Source organism: Oryzias latipes, chromosome 4 (genome assembly GCF_002234675.1).
Source record: "Oryzias latipes chromosome 4, ASM223467v1".
Classification (NCBI taxonomy): domain Eukaryota; kingdom Metazoa; phylum Chordata; class Actinopteri; order Beloniformes; family Adrianichthyidae; genus Oryzias; species Oryzias latipes.
This window is the reverse complement of record NC_019862.2, coordinates 32720455-32741411: the sequence shown is the minus strand read 5'-3', so window position 1 is coordinate 32741411 and position 20957 is coordinate 32720455. Positions and strand designations below refer to the sequence as shown.

General features: G+C 41.9%; 1 protein-coding gene across 2 annotated transcripts in view; it reads right to left on the bottom strand.

The window, feature by feature from the left end:
- Window positions 1-20957, bottom strand: part of LOC101168764 (insulin receptor) — an 89500-nt gene that overhangs the window by 53320 nt on the left and 15223 nt on the right. For both annotated transcript variants that reach the window (XM_023954639.1, XM_023954641.1), the window contains exon 2: window positions 9935-10483. In XM_023954639.1, the coding sequence (XP_023810407.1) occupies window positions 9935-10483 (549 nt within the window). The remainder of the gene's footprint in view (window positions 1-9934; window positions 10484-20957) is intronic.

The window sequence follows — 20957 nt, the reverse complement described above, 5'->3', positions numbered from 1 at the left end:
ACAACACGACCCGATGGTGTATGACACGCCAACGCAGTTTTAAAGGTCAACACTCAGAGACCTCCAAGAGTCGACATTGCACCTTTAATTTGTGCAAAAACACCAAAAGAGAAAAAAAGCTATGCTCTCCAATATCAGGGAGGTCTTTTTCTTATTTTCCAATCCATTAAAAATGACAGGATTTAAACTTCAAGATGTTATGCAAGAAATGAGTTTGAAGACAAACACGTCCGGAAAGATTGAGATTTCACAACAGCTTTGGTAATCTTGCAACAGAGAGATACTTTTTGGAGAATGCGTTCCAACCTATTTTTCTCTCTCCGTAAATAGTCTTTTGTTACTTTGGTCTCAGTGGCTGCTGCTTAAAGCAGGTGGAAACTTCCTGATTGAAACCCTTTAAAGAACAAAAGAGCCAGTTTTGTTCAGATTTATGACCACAAGGGGCTTGTTAGACAGGAAGTTGATTCTAATATACAGCAGAGGTAAACATACAAATTTGTTCTCTGTAAAGCTCAGCTAAGAAAGCAGCAATTGCAAATTTAAAAACATGGTCGACATTAAAAAAGGAATTAACATGTACATTTGATGCCCAACGTTTACATGATTTTACATTGAGGTTTATCCCAAACACCTTAAGGAGCTGCAACACGATGAAGAACCAGAGACTCCTACGTACAGTCAGGACCATCAATATTTGGACAGAGACACATTCTGTCTAATTTAGTTTCTGTACATTACCACAGTGAATTTGAAATAAAACAACTCAGATGCCATTAAGTGCAGACTTTCAGCTTTTATTCCAAGGGTTGAACAAAAAAATTGTATAAAAATGTGAAAAACGAAAGCATTTTTTAAACTCAATCCCTTCATTTCATGGGCTGGTAAGTAATTGGACAATTGACTTCCATGCTATTGGACGTCTGATCCAAACTGATCCAAATGTCTCTTTGAGAGGTTCAGGTTGCTGACCCATGGTCTAGCACATCCACGTGCATTCCAGGTTTGTATTGGAACATTATCATGAATAAAGTAAAATGTTTTGTTAAAAAAACAATGTTGTTGCATAATGAAAAAATAAGACACTTTATGTTCTTAATTTGTTATTTATTTATTGATTTTTCGTCCTCAAAAAGTATCGATAAGAATATCATTAAAATACCGGATCAATAAGCAGTGTCAATAAGAGTAGTATTACCGTTGAAACCTTAACGATACCCATCCCTTCCTTACGCCACACTCTAATTGGCCCCTGTCTGACCCCACGCAAATGCACGGGGGCACATGTGATGAATAAATCCGTAGGACATCCATAGGGCGTCTGCACAAAATAAGCCAACTCTGAATTGCTTCCCTAGCCTTCTGGCTCCATGTTTTTTCAAGCAGGAGCTGTAGCGACAAAGGGCTAGCTATCCCTCTGCCGGTAGCCTGAACCGCCCGCCGGTAGCGTGATCTGCATCCCGCTGTGGCGTAGAGGTGAATCGCATTTCTTCACATGGGTGTGCTCTGAAGCACATACCTTTACATTTAAATGCAAGTACTGACTGCGTCTATGCAGGACTTATTAAAGTTAAAAAAGGATGTTGCTAGGTATTTTCTCAGTAGAACCACATGTTCCTGTTTCTCTCAGCTCTGATGATTTTCTTACATTTTTCGATAGTAAAATCTCAAATATTAGACATAAGTTAAATCAAGTTATTCCTACTATCAGCCCAGAACAGGCTGAAGCGGTAGAAATGGAGGCATCCATAGAAACCTCTGTAACATTGGACTGCTTCACTGCTGTGGATCAAGCGGAAATAACATCAATTATTACGTCCTCCAAATCCTCAACGTGTCTGTTAGACCCAATTCCCACTAGACTTTCTAAAGAAACTTTTCCCCTAATCAATGATTCCATATTAACAATGATAAATGCCTCTCTGGAAACGGGTTACGTGCCACAGTCTTTTAAATATGCAGTTGTTAAACCTCTTCTGAAAAAGCCCAGTTTGGATCTTAGCATCTTGGCCAACTATAGACCGATATCAAACCTGCCCTTTATTTCTAAAATCCTAGAAAGAGTTGTAGTTAAGCAGCTTTACTGCCACCTACAGGACAACAGCCACTTTGAAGACTTTCAGTCGGGGTTTAGACCTCACCACAGTACGGAAACTGCACTAGTTAGAGTCTCTAATGACTTGTTATTGACCTCAGAAAAGGGACTACTTTCTATTCTGGTCCTGTTGGACCTCAGTGCAGCCTTTGACACTATCGACCACGGTATTTTACTCCATAGATTAGAGCAGGACATAGGGATCAGAGGATCTGCTCTCCAGTGGTTTAAATCCTATCTGTCTGATAGGTATCAGTTCGTTAATGTAAATGGCCATTCCTCTCAGTGCACTCGAGTCAACTATGGAGTCCCACAGGGCTCAGTCTTGGGACCGATCCTGTTTACGCTTTATATGCTACCCCTAGGAAACATAATCAGGAAACACAGCATTAATTTTCATTGTTATGCCGACGATACGCAGTTGTATTTATCCATGAAGCCTGACCAGAATGACAATATAGAGAAACTGAATGCCTGCATCAGTGACATCAAGACCTGGATGACAATCAATGACCTCCTCTTGAACCCAGAAAAAACTGAGGTCATTATACTTGGTCCTAAAAACCTCAGAGATGCTCTGTCTGCTCAGATAGTCTCCCTGGATGGTATAAGTATAGCCCCCAATTCCACAGTTAGAAACCTTGGGGTTTTATTTGACCAGGATTTATCATTTAAGGCTCACATATCTCAGGCGTGTAGAACTGCCTTTTTTCACCTGCGGAATATTGCTAAGATCAGAAATCTACTTTCTAAGAGTGATGCTGAAAAACTCATCCATGCATTTGTTACGTCGAGGCTGGATTACTGTAACTCCTTGTTAGCAGCGTGTCCTAAGAGTTCCTTAAGAAGTGTCCAGCTTGTTCAGAACGCAGCAGCTAGATTGTTAGCTGGAACTAGCAGAAGAGATCACATCACTCCTGTGTTAGTTTCACTTCACTGGATCCCAGTTGATTCTAGAATCAAGTTCAAGATCCTCCTGTTAACCTATAAGGCCTTACATGGAATGGCCCCGTCCTATATTAAGGACCTCATAGTCCCTTACCATCCAATCAGAACACTTCACTCACTAAATGCAGGACTGCTTGTGGTTCCTAGAATCAGTAAAAGTACGGTTGGAGGTAGAGCGTTTAGCCACCAAGCCCCTGTTTTATGGAATAAACTCCCAGTTCATATAAGAGAGGCCGACTCAGTTTCTACATTCAAAGCTAGACTGAAAACATTCCTCTTTGGAGAGGATTATTGTCAGACTAGTTAGTATTCAGAGATTATTTAACTTAATGTTAGTTTGTTTAAATTAAACTTGATAACTATTTCTTTTAAAAGGCTGCTAGAAGTTGAAGCTGGTGCTCTGGGGTTCTGTCCTCTTTTCTCTTCTACTTCTACCCTTCCTCTCCTCTATTCTTGATCATCATTTATCATTTAGTTCTCCATGCCTCTGTTTGGTGCAGTGATTCATGTATTGTCCCTCTTTTCCTCTCCCCTCCTGGGGAGTGGGAGTGCTTCCAGACTCCTGTTGGCTCATCCGTGCTCCAGTTCCTGACCGTTTACCTCGCCTTTGCTCCTGCTCCTACACCTGGCTGTGGATCCTGTCTCCGGCTCGACTCGCGCCTTTGACTGTCCCCACAACCACGGCTGGATGAAGCTCGTCTGCTGGACTTTATATATGTAGTTGTAGATTTAGATAAGTTAATTCTTCTCTATGAGTTCTGGTAAATCGCCTGTCCGTCCTGGGGGAGGATCCCTCCTTCATGTGGGCACCCCTGAGGTTTCTTCGTTTTTTCCGGAATCCGGTTTCTTTTGGGAGTTTCTCCTTATAGAGAAGGGGGGTCTAAGGGCAGGGATGCCAGTATAGCTTAGTCAGTTTGTTAGTTCATTTTAGTATTTTTCTATTGAACTCTTTGTATTCGTGATCCTTTTGATTTCATGTTTTACTTCGAAGCCCATCGAGACGACTGTTGTTGTGATTTTGGGCTATACAAATAAAATAAAATTGAATTGAATTGAATTATTTTCTGAGTGCTGGCAGCTACATGCTAACATAGATGACAGGTGCCTATTGATGGCGTCATTTAGCGTTAGTAACGTCCGAATTTGAAGACACCGTTTTTTTCCCCACATCTCTCCGCTTGGAGGGATACATTTGAAGATAGTTGTATTCGCAGAGAGGCACGCCACGCGTCCTGCTGTGTAACCCGGAACCGGAAAAAAAAAAAATAAATACATTTAGGGGTAGGGAGAAAGGCGCAGGGAAGGTATTTGGATTCAGCCTAATTGTCTCATTTCTTCATTTCTAACAGTAAAGCTGCACGCAAAAAGGGCACAAGGACCGCCTCCCATGACGTGAACAGCACTAACGGCTCCCTGTGCATCCGTAGGATTAGACAGTTTAGCCCGAGGATTTTCTATGTCCTGTCTATGCCCACCGACAGCTGTATCCACCCGTAAAAGCGGTTGTGTTTCAGGTTTTATGCTCCAGGTCCCATATAGAGGCTCTGATTGGTCAGAAATGCCAGAGTATTAATCTATAGGAGTCATGCAAATGTATTTACATTTACAAAACCCCAAAGGAAAAGTTTTAAAGAGTCCAGGAGCACTCTCATTTCTCGCATGAGGAAATTTCCCCCTAGTGTGGAAAATGGGCCGAAATACTGCAGAACTCTGAACAGTTTCAAGGCTTTACAGCCAAATGAATGAAAAGCACAAGTGAGAAGCATCAGTGTTTGTCTTTTTTAAGTCCACATTGACGGATACACTACGTTGCACTGGAACCAACTCAAACACAACCGCGGCCAGAAAGAGGAAGGCTGCCTGATGACGCATGTTAACTGACTGCCATGTCAGAGGAATCGCCGTTAGGACTGCAGCCATCTCACACCTTTATTTGTGATTCAAAAGGTATTTCTTCTCCGTGACTTTTTTCATGGGGAGGGGGTGTCGCCCTGAGCAGAGACTCTGTGTACTGAAACACAATTGGAGTATACAATAAAAAAAAGACATTGGCAAAGGCGAGGTGAACTTTAATCTGAAAGCTTTCTCTCTCTCCCCCTGGTTGTGTGTGGCTGTTTTTGTATTTTCATGAGTTGTGCAAGGAAAGAGCTGACTGGTGTGCGAGATTGAACACAATGTGCCAAGCCGCAAGAGCAGATAGGTCTATCTAAAGACAAGACTGGAACTATCGCATTCTCCATCTCCTTAATTTCCAGTACTCTTCTTTGGTTTAATCCCATTTATAGTTATCAGTCGTGTTTTTAAGAATCGCTTATTCAAATGTTGATTGAACACAATAAATCACAACCAAACCAGATCATACTTGCACAAAAACACACAGACAGTGATGAAAGCAACTGCTCTAATCTGACTGATCTAGGTCTCATCAGTTTCAGCCACTCATACGTGTTTCAGCCTTGTTTAAATTACTGTCTATTGTTTAAATTATTATTAGTGCCCCTAAAAACGTTTTTCACGTTTTCAGCCACAAACAGTGGCAGAAACTGCTGTAGTGTTCTCCTACAGTTCAATCCAAACATATTTTAGTAAAAAGTGCTGCTATGACAGTTACTGACATTCCCATTTGTCTGCACAGCAAAAGTGAAGCTTTTGTTTAAACAGATTAGTTTCCGCTTCATAATGCACACTTCAAAGCCTTACTGTTTTTCAAAAACATGTTGTGCTTTATAATCTGGAGTTTCTTATAAATGATAAATATAATAATACTGGTGGTACTCACTGAGGCCACATAGTTTTTGAGAGGTACACGCTGCACTGTCAAAATGTCTGGTTGGGTGTTTTGGTGACTATTCTAACGTGTAGCGATGTCCGGCCCTTTTGCTAACAGGGTTGGGAGTCAGCGCAGTTCCTTTTTTATATGTTGCAAACAAGGTTAGGAGTTACAGGTAATGTAAAAACGCTAACGTGGCTAATGTGTGGCGTGTTACAAACATGGTCTAGAATGACTGTGGCCGCAATAAATACATTCTGACTGGCTCATAAGACTTATCTCTAACTTTTTTTTGTCTCGCTTAATGGATATGGAGAAAAGGATATGACTTGAAATTCCAGGACCGGTAACATTCCTTCCCAAAAAAACTCCAACAACTTTTAAAGGTCCTATATCCTGCTTTTCTCAAGCCTTTCAGAGTGAACTATAACCATCTATATCAGTGCTCCCCAAACCTTTTAACGCCACAGACCGGTATGATGTCACACAAAACTTTCACGGCCCGGCGGATGACTATTGTAACTATTGTAACTATACTGCACTATGATGAAGGAGGCGTGACAAGACGAGTCCTGAGCTTTTATTTTGACACGCAGAACAAGTGACTTCTTTACTCACACTTGCATGTTCACACTCAAGTGCTCAGTGGTTTTCCTGCTTAAAGGGGCGGCTGTAAGATCAGAGGAATGCAGGCTCTCCCTTGGCTTTAACCTAAGGCAAGTGGAACCTTATAAAAACTTACAAAAACAAGGCCGCAGTTTCCACTCCCACATAAATTGTAATGCTGCGTCTAATGTTGCTACTACTCACTTCTGTGTGCATTCGTCCAAGTTTGGGAAATTTAGGTTTTCACTCACATACAGCCATGTAGTACAGTCATGCCATTTGTACACAAGACGTCGCCCTTAAATCTAAAGGCCCGTTCACACCGGGACGAATTTCGCCCCGCGATTTTCGCCGACGTTAAACGCCTCGTGACTAAACAAAGGGCACCAATGAGAGTGTGCACACCGACGCGAAAAAACGCCACGCGTCAAAGCGTCACTTTTTAAAAAACGCCTCGGGTTCGTTTTTTTGGTTCGACGTGCTGCGTCTAAATCTATTCGACCAATGAGAATGGCGCTTTTGCACACGTGTCTGGAGCTTCTGAAGTTACAGTAAAACACAACTTGGGGCCGCTCAAACACAAAACTGCCTTGCTGAGCACACATACCAGCGAAGAAGATAGACGCCGAGTAGCGTCTACACTGCCGCGAAGAAATAATAACGGACATTCTAAAATATCCCCGAACCAAGCACCAGTTGGAGCTACTGGTGTTTGAAATATTCATGTTTTCTTTTTATTATTCTGACAAGCGCGTAAATACTTGCTCTCTTCTTTTGAGTGAAAAGCGACTTTAAGAAGCGTAAAGTTGCGCAGCGCCACCTTGTGTACAGGAGTATTTCTGTTTACATTAAGCGCCATCTAATGTCAGGGAAGGAAATTGCATGTTCGCTCGGCTCATCGTCAGTGAAAATCGCCTGGGTGTGAACACAAAAAACGTGGCGAAAAACGCTGGCGAATAACGCCTGGCGAATATTCGTCCCGGTGTGTACGGGCCTTAAATGTCATATTTTCTTACCAACGTCTGTAAAACAGGGTTTGTGTTTCTGTGCATCATGCAGATGTTAATATGATCTAAACTATCTGTTTTGTGGCTGCTTTTGTTACCCGAATTCTCATGGACAGTTTTTTTCCCTTCCATTTTTCCCATAACCTTAAGTGTGAGTCCCTCCAAGACTTAAGATTCCTATAATTAAAGTTCCTTTGACTCCCCAGCTCTAGTCGGTCAATAATAAGGGGAACAGTCGGTCCATTGGCAGCTTCTGACAGATGCAGTCGTCCACATCACAAAAATCACAACACACATCAGATTGTGTTAAACCGGGTTTGCTGCTAAGGCTGAGTGTAACAGAATTCATCATTGGATTTAATTCCATTTCAAAAGATTATGAAAGAATAAAATACATTTATATTAAGATGATTTTTAAGAAAAAACTAAATTTCTATAATATCAAATGAAGTCATAAATGGAAGGGTTAACAGAAAATAGCGTTAATGTTACATGGAACGCTTGTTTTTTTATTATAATCAGAATACTTGGGAGCATTCACACAAACAGTGAGGTCAATAAGTATTTGATCAGCCTATTATTTAGCAAGTTCTCCCCTTAGAAAACATGGGGGGGTCTAAATGTTTCATCATAGCTGCATTTCCACAGAGAGAGACAGAATCTGAAGACACATCCAGAAATCACGTTGTACGATTTTTTTAAACAATTTATTTGAATATTACTGTGACAAACAAGTATTTGATAACTTGGGTTAAACAACTTTAATATTTGGTGCAGAAGCCTTTGTTAACAGTTCCAGAGGTCAAAGGGTTCCTGTAGTTCTTCACTAGGTTTCTACACACTGCAGCAGGGATTTTGGCCCACTCCTCCATACAGATCTTCTCTAGATCTGTCAGGGTTTGGGTTGTCGCTGAGCAACAGTTTCAGCTCCCTCCAAAGATTCTCTATTGGATTTAGTTCTGGATACTGGCTAGGCCGCTCCAGAACCTTGATCTGCTTCTTACGGAGCCCCTCCTTGGTTTTCTTGGCTGTGTGCTTCGGGTCATTTTCATGCTGACAGACCCACCACGACCTGTCTACAACGCTCTGACTGAGGTCAGGAGGTTTTTGCCCAATATCTCACAATCCAGAGCCCCTTCATCCTCTCCTTAATACAGTGCAGTCGTCAGAAAAACAGCCCCAGAGCATGATGCTTCCACCCCCGTGCTTCACTGTAGGTATGGTGTTCTTGGGATGATGCTCCCCCTTCTTCCTCCTCCAAACACGCCGAATGGAGTTAAGACCAAAAAGTTCTATTTTGGTCTCATCTGACCACAAGAGTTTCTCCATCGTTTCTCCAATGACCATCATCAAGATGGTCATTGGAGTTCAGACGGGCCTTGACATGGGCTGACTACAGCAGGGGAACCTTCTGTACGATACATGATTTTAAACCGGGACGTTTTCATGTATTAGGTATAGTAGCCGTGGAAACGGGGGTCCCAGCTCTCTTCAGGTCATTTACCAGCTCCTCCCGTGTCGTCCTGGGCTGATTCTTCACCTTCCTTAGCATCATGGATACCCCACCAGGTGAGATCTTGCGAGGGGCCCCAGTCCGAGGGACATTGACAGCCATCATTAGCCTCTACCATTTTCTGACAATTGCTCCAACAGTTGTTCTTTTCTCACCAAGCTGCTTGGCAATTGCCCCGTAGCCACTTCCAGCTTTGTGAAGGTCTACAATTTTGTCTCTTGTGTCTTTTGACAGCTCTTTGGTTTTGTCCATGTTGGTAGTTAGACTTCTGACTGATTGTGGGGGGGCACAGGTGCCTTTATGCAAGCTAACCACCTCAAACAGGTGCCACTCATTTAGAATCAGAGCAGAGTGGAGTTGGACTATTTCAAAGCAGAACAGCAGATCTTTGCTGCTCAGAAATCTATCTGATCATCAAGTGATCAAATAATTATTTGTCACAGTAATATACAAATAAATTGTTTTTAAAAAAATCGTACAACATGATTTCAGAATGTTTCTTCAGATTCTGTCTCTCACTGTGGAAATGCACCTATGATGAAAATTGTTTTCTAAGTGGGAGAACTTGCTAAATCACAGGGTGATCAAATACTGCTTGGGCGGTCGACCCATGATCGGAATATTGCAGGTTCGATTCCCGCCTTGCACGTCCATGTGTCGAAATGTCTCCATGGGCAAGACACTGAACCCCACTTTGCCTCTGGTGGGAGGTTGGCGCCTGTGTTCTGCAGCGGAGCCGCCACCTGTGTGTGAATGTAAGGCACCTTGGGCCTTGTAGGTAGAAAAGCGCTATATAAGTATACGCCATTTGCCATTCTCGTCATTATTACAATCCTCTCAAATGACTCCAGGCCACAAAACTGAAACTTTGGATTCTTGTTTAAGCATCTCATTTTCATTTTGTCATTGTTCACACTCCTGTATTCTTTTACCTGGCAAAAACCAATAGTTAAGACCATCTCTGTTGCTGAAAAGGAAGTGAAAAAACAAGCACTTACTTCTCTGACAGTGTTTCTGTGACCAGCATCTTGCTTTGTACTGTCCGTTGATGGTGGTCTGGGGACAGATGGTTCGACCCTCGGCGGTGCCAGGACACAGGTCCCCACACTCTCGCTCGTCTTTGTTGCCCACGATGAAGTTGTCCTCTACTGAATCCAAGATCTTAGACCAGTCTAAAGTGGACAGGTAACACAGGTCGGAGTTCTCCTCGATTCTCACAGAACCGCGGGTTATGTTCATGAGGCTGTAAAGGCCCATTTCCTTTAGGTCCCGCATCTCGAAAATCACAAGACCGTAGTTGAAGAACAGATTGTTGCCACGGATCACAGTCAGGTTGGGGAAGAGATCGCTGAGGGTCTCAAGGCCGTAGACTCTAAACAGCAGGACATAGTCCGTCACCACCTGCAGCTTTGGGAAGCTGAGGCCCCTGAAGTCCTCACTCCTGGTCTGAAACATGAGCAGAATCTTGAGGTGGCCCTCAATGACTGTGCAGTTCTCCAACAACTGGAAGTTGGTCACGTCGTTCCGGATGTGTATACTTGAGCAGACTGCAAAATAGACAGAAGAATGAGTTGTTACCCACTGTGAGAGTCCATAAACAACAAGTGTCATCTATCCAGAGCGGCAAATTCACCTAAATCTTCAATTGCAATCAGATCATTGTCTTCCTTTTATGACACTATATAATCCTCTGAACAGAAGTTAGCAGGTTCAGTTTTTGTCCTGTACACCAATTGTCAAAGTGTCCTTGGGCAAGAAACTGAACCCTACGTTGCTCCTGGTGGTTATAGGTTGGCTCCAGTGTTCAGCAGCCATCAGTGTGTAAATGTTTGCATGGATGAATGGGACTGTGACTGTAAAACACTTTGGACCTTCAAGGAAGGTAGTTAAGAGCAATACAAGTACACGCCATTTGCCATTTTTCAATGAAGTTTTGAACTTAAGAGAAAAGTGTAAAAATGTTAACGTCTGTCTGAGAAAAGTGTATGAAGTGTGCAGTGAGGGATTTTATAGCCTTAAAATATTTAGAATAATTGTTAAAAATAAAGATTACAACTGTGGATTTTGTCTATTGCCAGTTATTTTTAGAACACAACTTCCATAATCCATGAAGGACCACTGCACTCTGAATATTTGTTATCTGAAAATTTTTAAAGCTACTATTGACTGATGTTACTGCAGCAGGCATGAGAGGGTTAAAAGAAACGACGCCTCCAGGCAAAACGCTTCTCCAGGCTCATTCATACTCTTTAGCTGCATCAGTGACACACACAAGCACACACTTGAAATCACCACTGCATGAACACACACTAGAGGATTCATCAGTGAGTACTTCCTTAAGTGAGCATGTACATGAATCATTTCAGCAGCAAAATACAGAAACTTTTTTTTCCTTCTGATAAAACCATCTACTATGGACCAAATACAAATGTAACCAGTACTTTTCTTTTCATAGATTATATAAAATACATTCTAATTTTCTTTAAATATTAAAAGATGAACCACATTTAGCAGCCATGCCTATTAAATCACTGGAAAGTGTACATTTACACGAAAAATAAAACCAATGCTACGGTTGACTCAACTATCTGCAAACAACAACATTCCACACCTTGTGCCGTGGTCATGCCCTCTTTTTGTTGGATACAAACAGCCGCAAACATCAAAACAAAACTTCTGATGTACAAAAACAGGTGTGATTACAAGAGATACCGGCAACCCTACACCTCTGGTTGATCCAGCCTTATCTGCTGGGAACATCAAGCAGACCTGCAGGCTGCTCAGTCACCGTCAGCCTGCAGCACTAAGCGGGTCGCTATTGTGAAACACGATCAAAGAAAACACGGACTTACGCAACAACAGCAGAAATCAGTGAATCCGATCGAATCCAATGGTTCTGAATGAACAAATATGGACTATGAATTGTATCGTCAATCATATGAAATGAATCGTTACACCCCTATAGCTCAAAGTCAAAATGACTTCAAAAATGACGATACAAAGAAAACTTCTTTTAAAACGAGCATAAAAAGAAGGTAGCCTTTTCTTTCAAACCTTTTTTAAACTAAATATCCATCAGAAAAATGCCACAAGAACGTGTTAAAAACAGCACCACCACATCGGAATGAGTCTTTCAGTAGAATTCACAAAGTTTTTCTAATGTTAATAAAACAAACGAACTTGTACAAATAGCTTTAAAATATTACATCGTGAATATGCTACCTTTAATTTGACTATATGCAAAAAATATGAAGTTTTCTTTACCATCAAAACTTTTAATCACTGGACAAAAATATTTTAAGTGCAATAAACATAACCAGGCCTACAGAGTTAGATGTACAAGCGGTAGTGCAACCTTGAAAAAAAACCTAGACCTGAGGCTGAGAAAACTGTCAAACTGGGTTAAAAATCCTCAAAGTTCACTTCAGTTCATCCTTTTTCATAAAAAAAGTATTAAAAGGAATCAACTTGGTTTTTCCCGTAGATCAGTCTTTTACCGTCCAACAATCCAGATCAAACACTTGAATCCACTCTGATTTTTGTAATGAAAGGCCAGTGTTGAGTTGGCCAAGTCAATCAGCTTTTAACCATCATTTCCAGTACAAACTCTACAATTTGACGTTTCTTTTAGCTTTGCACACTCCCACTGAAGCCCTTCATCTCTCTGCAGACAAGAAGAAATTGTTATAGCATTTTTGACTGCAAGAGAAAATCTATGCAGCAAGAAAGCTTTCAGTAGAGTCCAAAAGAAACCCAAGAGTTGGTGATTTGGAGGGTTTATCATTGTGCATCTATAGGTACAAGGTGCAAACAGGAAGGTAAACTGACATATGAGTTTGTTGAAGTACTGGTTTGTTCACAGACGTCACAGGTATTCCATACTTTTATTATATATTATACACATCTTATTAGTATCCCCATTTCACACACAGCAGTTGGGAGAGCAAATTAACCCTTTAACACCTAAGCTTTAGCTCCAGTGTTGACATTTACTGGGTTAACTTACCTCTGTGACCATAAACTCTCTACATAGTGCACTATATAGGGCGTTCGCCATTTTGTAGTGCTGTCCAAATCTACAACTCCAAAATGGAATGCTGTAGAAATTTCCCAGAAGTGCATTGATGCTCACTAGATTGGCAAATATAGACCACAATGTATTACGTCTGAACAAGTTTTGCCAAAAGAATGTATTTAATTGTATGTTTTAATAAACCATCAATGTCTTTATCTTCAGAAGACGGCCGATTCATAAATGATCGTCGCAAAACGCTCATATCGAATAGATTTCATGAAATTGCTGACGTCATATTCGGCATTAAAAAAAGGGGTGAGCATGGTGTCTGAATTGCTTTTAAAATCCAGGGCACCACATAGTCCAACACTTTTTTAGTACTTAGGGAGTAGGGTGGGAAATGGGACACAGCCAGAGACTTTTGGTGATAAGTTAACAAGTCCTGTGCTAAAGTCCCACTTCCTGTTGAGAACCCGTAGGAACAAAGTTTGCGTGTTACTGGGCCATCAGGGAAACCGATGGAGGGCGCTGCCAAGAGCCGGTCCTGCAAACATCTTGGAGTTTGGGGGGGGGGGGGGGGGGGGGGGTCTCTTGGGATATATGAGGAAGCGACGATGGGGGTGGGGGATTGCATTTTGATAGCTCTCCTGTCTGCTTCGGTCATAGCTGAAGAGGAACCAAGGCGGACAGAGTCAGAGCTGAAGGGGTTGATTGCGAACAAAGACAAGAAGAAGGGAGTAGAGGGAGGGGGGGGGGGGGGGGGGTCTGAGTCCAAATGGGAACCTACAGAACGGTTGGCGACCACATGCATGATTGGAGGACTGCTATTGACTACAGTTACATGCAAAGTCTGGCAATATAAAGACAACATTACAGAAAAAGTTACACAAAAAAGACGCAAGGGGTAATTGCATCTGCATCTATTGTCCAAAAGTGTTAACTCTAAAATGTAAGTGACTCATTTTAAATCCATATTTTTGTCTTTTTGACCCCCACCAAACTGTATGTGATGGTGGACATCCATTACAGTAGGTGGGGGGTCCAGGAACAATGACCATGACGCCTCCTTTGGCCCCTTTGTCACCAAGGACCACCCAAACGCAGACAGCCTTGTGTTCTCATGGGATCTCTAAATTACAAAAACAACCCAATCAAATCAGCCACTAATGAGCCGGGGGGGGGGGAGCGGCGCCCGGAACGCACTGTACCCCTCTGTCATACTGTAGACCTGCATATGTGAAATGTGGGCTACCCACCCGCCCTCCCTGCCTGCTTGACACTTAATTTGTCAGCAGGAATGACAAGAGGGGGGGGGGGGGGGGCATTTATGCAGGGGGGGGCGGGACAGACAAATGGAAAAAGTGTTTTCTACAACATCGACAGAGTGCAAAGGGTAGGCAAAACTCAAAAGTGACAGTTCTAATGTACCAATCGCAAAATATGTACATAAGTAGACAATGGCATCACTCATTTGTAAGGAAAATAAACTTGGGAGGTTGAAGGAAAATGGTGTAAATTTAACATTCCTCTCGATAACAGTAATAATATTTAGCTACAACCCTCAATAATTAAAAGGCTATTTAAAACATAAGAAAAAATTAATAACCTCCCTTTAAAAATGACCTGAGCATAAAAATGCCACTATGACGCAACAGCACGTAGCCACAGCTGCAAGCTCTGTGAACGTGAAGCTACAATTTCAGACAGATTCTTTCTTATTTTTAGAGTTGTGCTTCCTGCAGTGAATTTAATCTGCATCAACTAATGGTAGCTGGCAGCAGGAAAGTGAAATCAAGGCAGAAGTTTTGGATGGTGAGAGTGGAGCCCTCAACGGCCACAGAGCAGCGTGCCTCCGCCTTTTGCCGTTGCCGGGGGCAGCCGCATATTAGCTAAGCGTGAAACCAGACCTGACCAGCATGAAACCAGGTGGCAGCTAACTATGGCTGAGAAATTTCCTCTCTTTGGTAAGCTTAGGTGCATGTCATCCCTGATTATAGATTTGTCAACAGTTCAGATGCTGAACAAACCCTGGGAGAGCGGCCACGGAGCAGAGTGGACTGCCAGTGAAAAAAGAGTATTTGTTTGTTGCTTTGACTGGAAACTCCTGAGAAGGGAAGACAGCTTCCTCGTGTACCAACTGCAAATCTGTGGCTTCTGTGGAACAAAATGATGCTTTGGATTTGCATGAGAAGAATGTGGATTAACATATACCAATTCGCAGGTCTAAAACAAAAGCAATCGATAGATCAACCAGTGTAGCCCAAATATGTTAAATACTTTACAAATATGTTAAATACTTTTTAACATTTGTTCTTGCTTTTAAAAAAAAACAAGAGTAAGTCATAAAAATAGGATTTTCTTCTTTTTTGAATTGATTCCAGATGAAGGGAAAGCTGTCAGTGGGGAAAGGAGGGACAATGTGAGATAGCCAGCGGGTTGGAGCACCTGTTTCTCCATTGCCTCGGCTTCCCATTGAGGAGTGGGGCAAACGGAGACGGCCCGGCCTATTTATATACAACAGTGGCTCCTGTTACAGCTGTGGCAAAGAGCCAGTTTGTGGCAGATTGCAAAAGATAGAAAAGAGCAACATGCAGGCAGTTTGCTGCCAGACAACACTCCAAGAGAGAAAGCATGCCGAAAACACAACATGTTGCTGACGCTGGCGAGACTAAGTCAAAGGGGAAGGACGGCGTGACGAGCAGGAAATGGGTATAGAAGAGACAGCGTTTGTGTGTGAAAGTTTTGTCTTATTGTCATTTGTTTAATTTATAAAAATGTAATTTTAGTTCAGACAACTGGTTTGACCTTAAAACCAAAGCACTAAGGAGAGAAAAAGAAAAAAAATTGCAAATGCAACTTGAATTTAGCAACTCTGAGAAACAAACTAAAAACAGCATGTCAAAACTCTCAAAAGACCCGCTACTTTTTCCCCCTTAACCCCATTGGCAAACATTATGGGTGAAAAGCCTGGAGATAGATGAGAGGCAAAAAGAAATCCACAAATTTGTGGAATATGACCCAACTTAAAGGATGTGATAACGGATAGACGTGACACCACTCTTCCCAAGATGCATTGCAAATGAACAAAGATGGACAAAAAACACAAGTAAAGCTGGAGGATAGAAAACACTTGAGCATAATGTGAAATCTCAGTGAAAATGGATATATAAGGGGGAAAACTATGCAAGGATGTGCTGAACACTAAGGGCGTATTCGGAAAAGTCCGTTGGCCTGAACGATTCCGCTTAAATTGGTCTGGGTGCAGTCCTGAACCTAGCATTTGGTCTGTATTCAGTCTGCCATCATGCAGACTATTTTGTTTAAAACCAAAGACTGTAAACAAATCCACATGACTATGATCTTACAGTCATTGGCCAGGAATCACAACGGCGAGGCAAAGCAATAGGAGAAAGAATAATGGAAGTCCTCAGCTTTGTAATCCTTGATAGTCCACTGATTCAAACTTTATATTTCACTGAGCAGTTTTGAACGTCTGTATCAACATCCGGTACAACACTTCATACCTTGGTACGACAGAGGCATGCTGCAAGGCGGTTACGGAGGAAACGACGGCTAAGAATATACGCTGATGAGTGTTTATGATGTATAGATTGTTGGGAAACTGTGTGAGAAGCAATGTGTGTCACGATAAAAGTTGTTTTAATGAGCCTGCATGAATGTGATCTCATTTCAATCAGTTGCTGTGTTTCATTGTCATGGTTGATACCTTCCAACTCTATTTACATCCCATAATACACAGCTATGGTGGGCGTTAAGTCCAGTTGTTCCGCTCCGAACACGGAGCCTATTCAGACTGAGGAAACTTGGAGCGAACTAAAGCTCAGACTGATTGGAAACAAACAGAGACCAATGGAAAGACGGTTCCTGGTTTTGGGCCAGAGTCCCTTTGGGTGTATTCAGTAGGGCTGCAGCTATCGATTCTTTTTGTAATCGATTAATCTAGCACTTAATCGATCGATTAATCGAGTAATCGGATAAAACGATTTGTGTGTGTTTTTGAACAACCAAAACAAATAATGCATAACAAAAATGATGTGGTTGTAAAATGAACAAGCATTTGATTTTAAAGATCCGCTCTGGTGCAAATGTTACTTTTGGTGTTTTTAAGTTGGTCTTGAGAAGTGGCGGAGCTAGAACATTTTGTATGGGGGGGGGCAGAAGACTTTGAACGGGTGGCACAACACCAAAGTGGAAGGCCATTAAAAATAAAAGAATCAGAAAAACATATTTGATCATTATCATTGTTTATATTTCGTGTAAAAATAATGCTTTTGTTATTTTTGCAATGCTTAAAGAAGCCTCGCGGTCCGCCGAAAGGCGAGCTACCGCCTGTCCCAGCCCCTGCCTTTCGGCGCCCCCTCCGCGGCGACCAGCGCGGGCCGCGGAGGGGGCGCGGAGCGGCTGACACCGCCCCTCGCTTGCTGCCGGCGGCACGCGCGGGTATGCCAGCTCTATTTTGCAGTAGAGACACTGCACCTTGTTCTCTTCTTAAGTGTGTAATGATCCCACACTTTAGGCAATTTCTGCCGTTTATTTATAGATCTATTCTCCGCCATCGCGCCAACTAAATTCAAAAGGTCCGTGTGAATAAACGGTCCGTGTGACACAATCAAATCCCTGCGCCGCGCGTATAGTGCGCGTCATAGGAATTTAACGAGGCTTCGAGCCAGAGTTTTTGCCTCGAGGAATTTTTGTAATCGAGTAACTCGAGTAACTCGAGGAATCGTTTCAGCCCTAGTATTCAGAATGAAAATGTATTCTGCATTATAGGGGGAAACGTACTCTGATTCACTTTAAGCAAACCTAATACTCCAGTCTGAATACACCCTAAGGTTAAAACAAACAACAGACTGAGGGGTTATTATTGGGCACTACCGATATGAAAAGAGAACACACTGGGCGGGCCACAAGCTTCCTGCTCCGAGGTCTTGGCAATGAACAATTGACAATGAAATTGGGAAATTAGATTTCTGATGATAAATTAGCTTAATGGAAACAACATTATGAAAAAACTCGCTTTTATGGAAAAAAGGTTTTCGCTCTTGGAAGAAGCTGTTCTTGAGGCGTATCGATATTGACATATTTCTCTATCATCCACCTTAGAAGAACATAAACACTCACTTCAGCATAGCTGCTATGTCACCTTTATACAAATACTTTGAATGAAATATTTCACAGGGGTTGGTCTGAAGGCGTAAGTATGCGTGTGTGAACATTAGTTGAATTGTGTTCATGTTGACTTGTCTGTATGTGAACATTTTTAACCAACAGGTATGTTTATAACATTTGTGTGTGTGTATTACATCTGAACCTGACAGTAATTATTATAAATATCCATCAACTTGTTGCTCTATGCTGCATCATGGTCCCCCCCCCCCCCTCAATAATCACCCTCCTACCCCCCCCCCTCTCTTTATTTCCTCCTTTTTTTTCCCCGTCCGGTCCAACACAAAAATGTTAATTGTAATTAGGATGAATAAAGTTTGGCCTTGATTACAAAAGGAGTTTATTCAAACATACCTCTGGTGTGTCAGAAGAGTCATAACTCATGTTGTAACAGTAAAATCTTTCAGCTCTGATCTGTTTGCTCAGCTATTGGACAGGACAAGTTAAAAAAAGACTGACATATTTCACAAAATGGAAACCTTTTTCAAATTAAATGAGTCAGATAGCGATAACAATGCGCTTCTTGGTAGGAAGTGGCGGCCTTGGAGACTGCACAGCGGGCGCCACAGAAGGTCCCACAGCGTCACACAGCTCATTTGAAGTTGAGCGTGTCTTGTGGAATTGTTGGATCCACAGCTCTTCTGGTAAATCACCAACCACCATTTCCCAAAATGGCTTCATCCACAGCCGCTCTTACGTGTAAGGAGCTTGCTGCTCCACGGCCTGAAGAAGACGCTGATGTCTCCTTTGATAGATGAAGAGACTAGTGCCGTGGCAGAAATTTGAATCTATCTGCTGTAAATCAAAGTATTGGTCACATCCGTCACCATGTTTGTGACTGATTTATCACCTGAGTTGTGTTGTTTATTCGCATAATTAAGGATTTAATGTAGGCCCGCACAATATATCACAAATTTATCGTTATCGCAACATCAAGCTGTGCAATACCCATTTCGCAAAAGACTGCGAAAATTGCAATAAATGGTTACAATAAATGTGCTGAAACAATCATATGGCAGTTTGAAGTATTTAACCAATCAAATCAATCCATTTATGCATTTGACCAATTGGATGGATCCCTTTGAAGTTGTTGACTAATTGGATGGATCCCTTTGAAGTTGTTGACTAATTGGATGGAGCACTTTTGTGTTAGATGTTCGCCTCTCATTTGGAGTATAATTTCTAAACTGTTGCAATGAAATGGAAATTGTGTTTTTGGTTGCTATTTGTTCATATACCACAAGTTATCGTCATCGCAATATTGATTACTAATATCACGAGTTTTCCTCATATCGTGCAGCCATAGTATAATGGAAACAATGTTATGCATAATTGTGTTTTTTCAACATTTCTAGCATTCTGATAACCTTTTGCGCGTACGTGTGATGGAAACGCAGCAATTGCCTCAAGTGAGCAGCATGGAACAGCATGGTTGCTCCAGGCGGACTGATCCGCTTCCGTCATTGGTCAGCTTCTGAAATGTGTGACACTGAACCAGAGGGGAAGTGAAATACAAGGCAGAATGAAAGCAACCTCAATACATCTGCGGCTGGAGATCAGCACATCATCACAGCGATAAAGAACTTCAGGCCTTAAAATGAAACGGCTAAAACTCTCTTGCTCTACTCGACTTCACACCACACAGCTCCAGCTGCAGAGCCAAGGCCGAGCCAACACCGACCCACAAACCAGAGCGCTGCAAGAGGCTGGAGGAGCCCCCCAAATAGCTTTTTTATTCCTCCTTTCTCACAAGTAGCCCGTCGGCTTTTGAGATCAAAGTTGCTACGATTCCCAGCTCCAAACTCTGGTAAGAAGCGCTTTAGTTTAGGCCGTAGTCACTCAGCATTTTGACGCGATTAGCTGAAAAACTCAATATTTGATGCAGAAGAGAGAAATATGAACAAAACAGGATTTAATTTTGTAGGTCATGAAATAAAACGGAATTTTTTGTTTCTCCATCCACAGAAGGGCCCAGAGATGCTGGACATATTAGACCAGGGGTGTCAAACTCATGTTGGTTCAGGGGCCACATTCAACGCGTCTGATCTCAAGTGGGCCGGACCAGTAGCGTAAAGGCAAACAGCTTTATTCTTGTTTTTTTACCCAATTGGAAAACATGCCTCAACCAACATGGTAGCCTAATCATTTCTTATTACACATTCATTCACAGAGGCCAATGGATCTTAAATAAAATTAATTTCACTATAAAAAATGTTTTTTATTCAACTTTATACAGACTGAATATATTAAATCTGACACTGAAGCAATCCTGATAATAAATTCAAGAGGGGCTACAGATAAAAATGAAACATCTTCCTAAAATGTAAACGTCCAAACGATGACAAAATTACACTAAATTAAACTTGCAAACATTTGTGAACATAAGAGTTTGGAGTTAACCTCCTTTCTCTCCTGAAAATTCACCCGTCCATTGATATCAGGATTCAGATCCTGTGCAGAAACACATTTACTGTCATTCAAGTGTGCAAAACACAAGAAATGTCCATTATTATTATCATTCATTATTATAAGAATCTTTTCCTGGTTTCTGCCTGAATTTTGTGGCAACACCTGCCTTCTTCCTGACCTTTGATGGAGCGCCATCAGTGACCAAAATTACTTCATGTGACCAGTTCACTTCAACATCGTCCAGCACAGTAACTACAGAGCTGACTATGTCATCAGCTGTTGTTGTGTCCATCAGCTCAAGAAACTCCACTGTGACGGTCTATTCATCACCTCTAATAAATATGCACAGCTGTACATATCTGTGATGTTGGTGTTTTCATCAATAGTGACTGAAAATACAATAAATGACT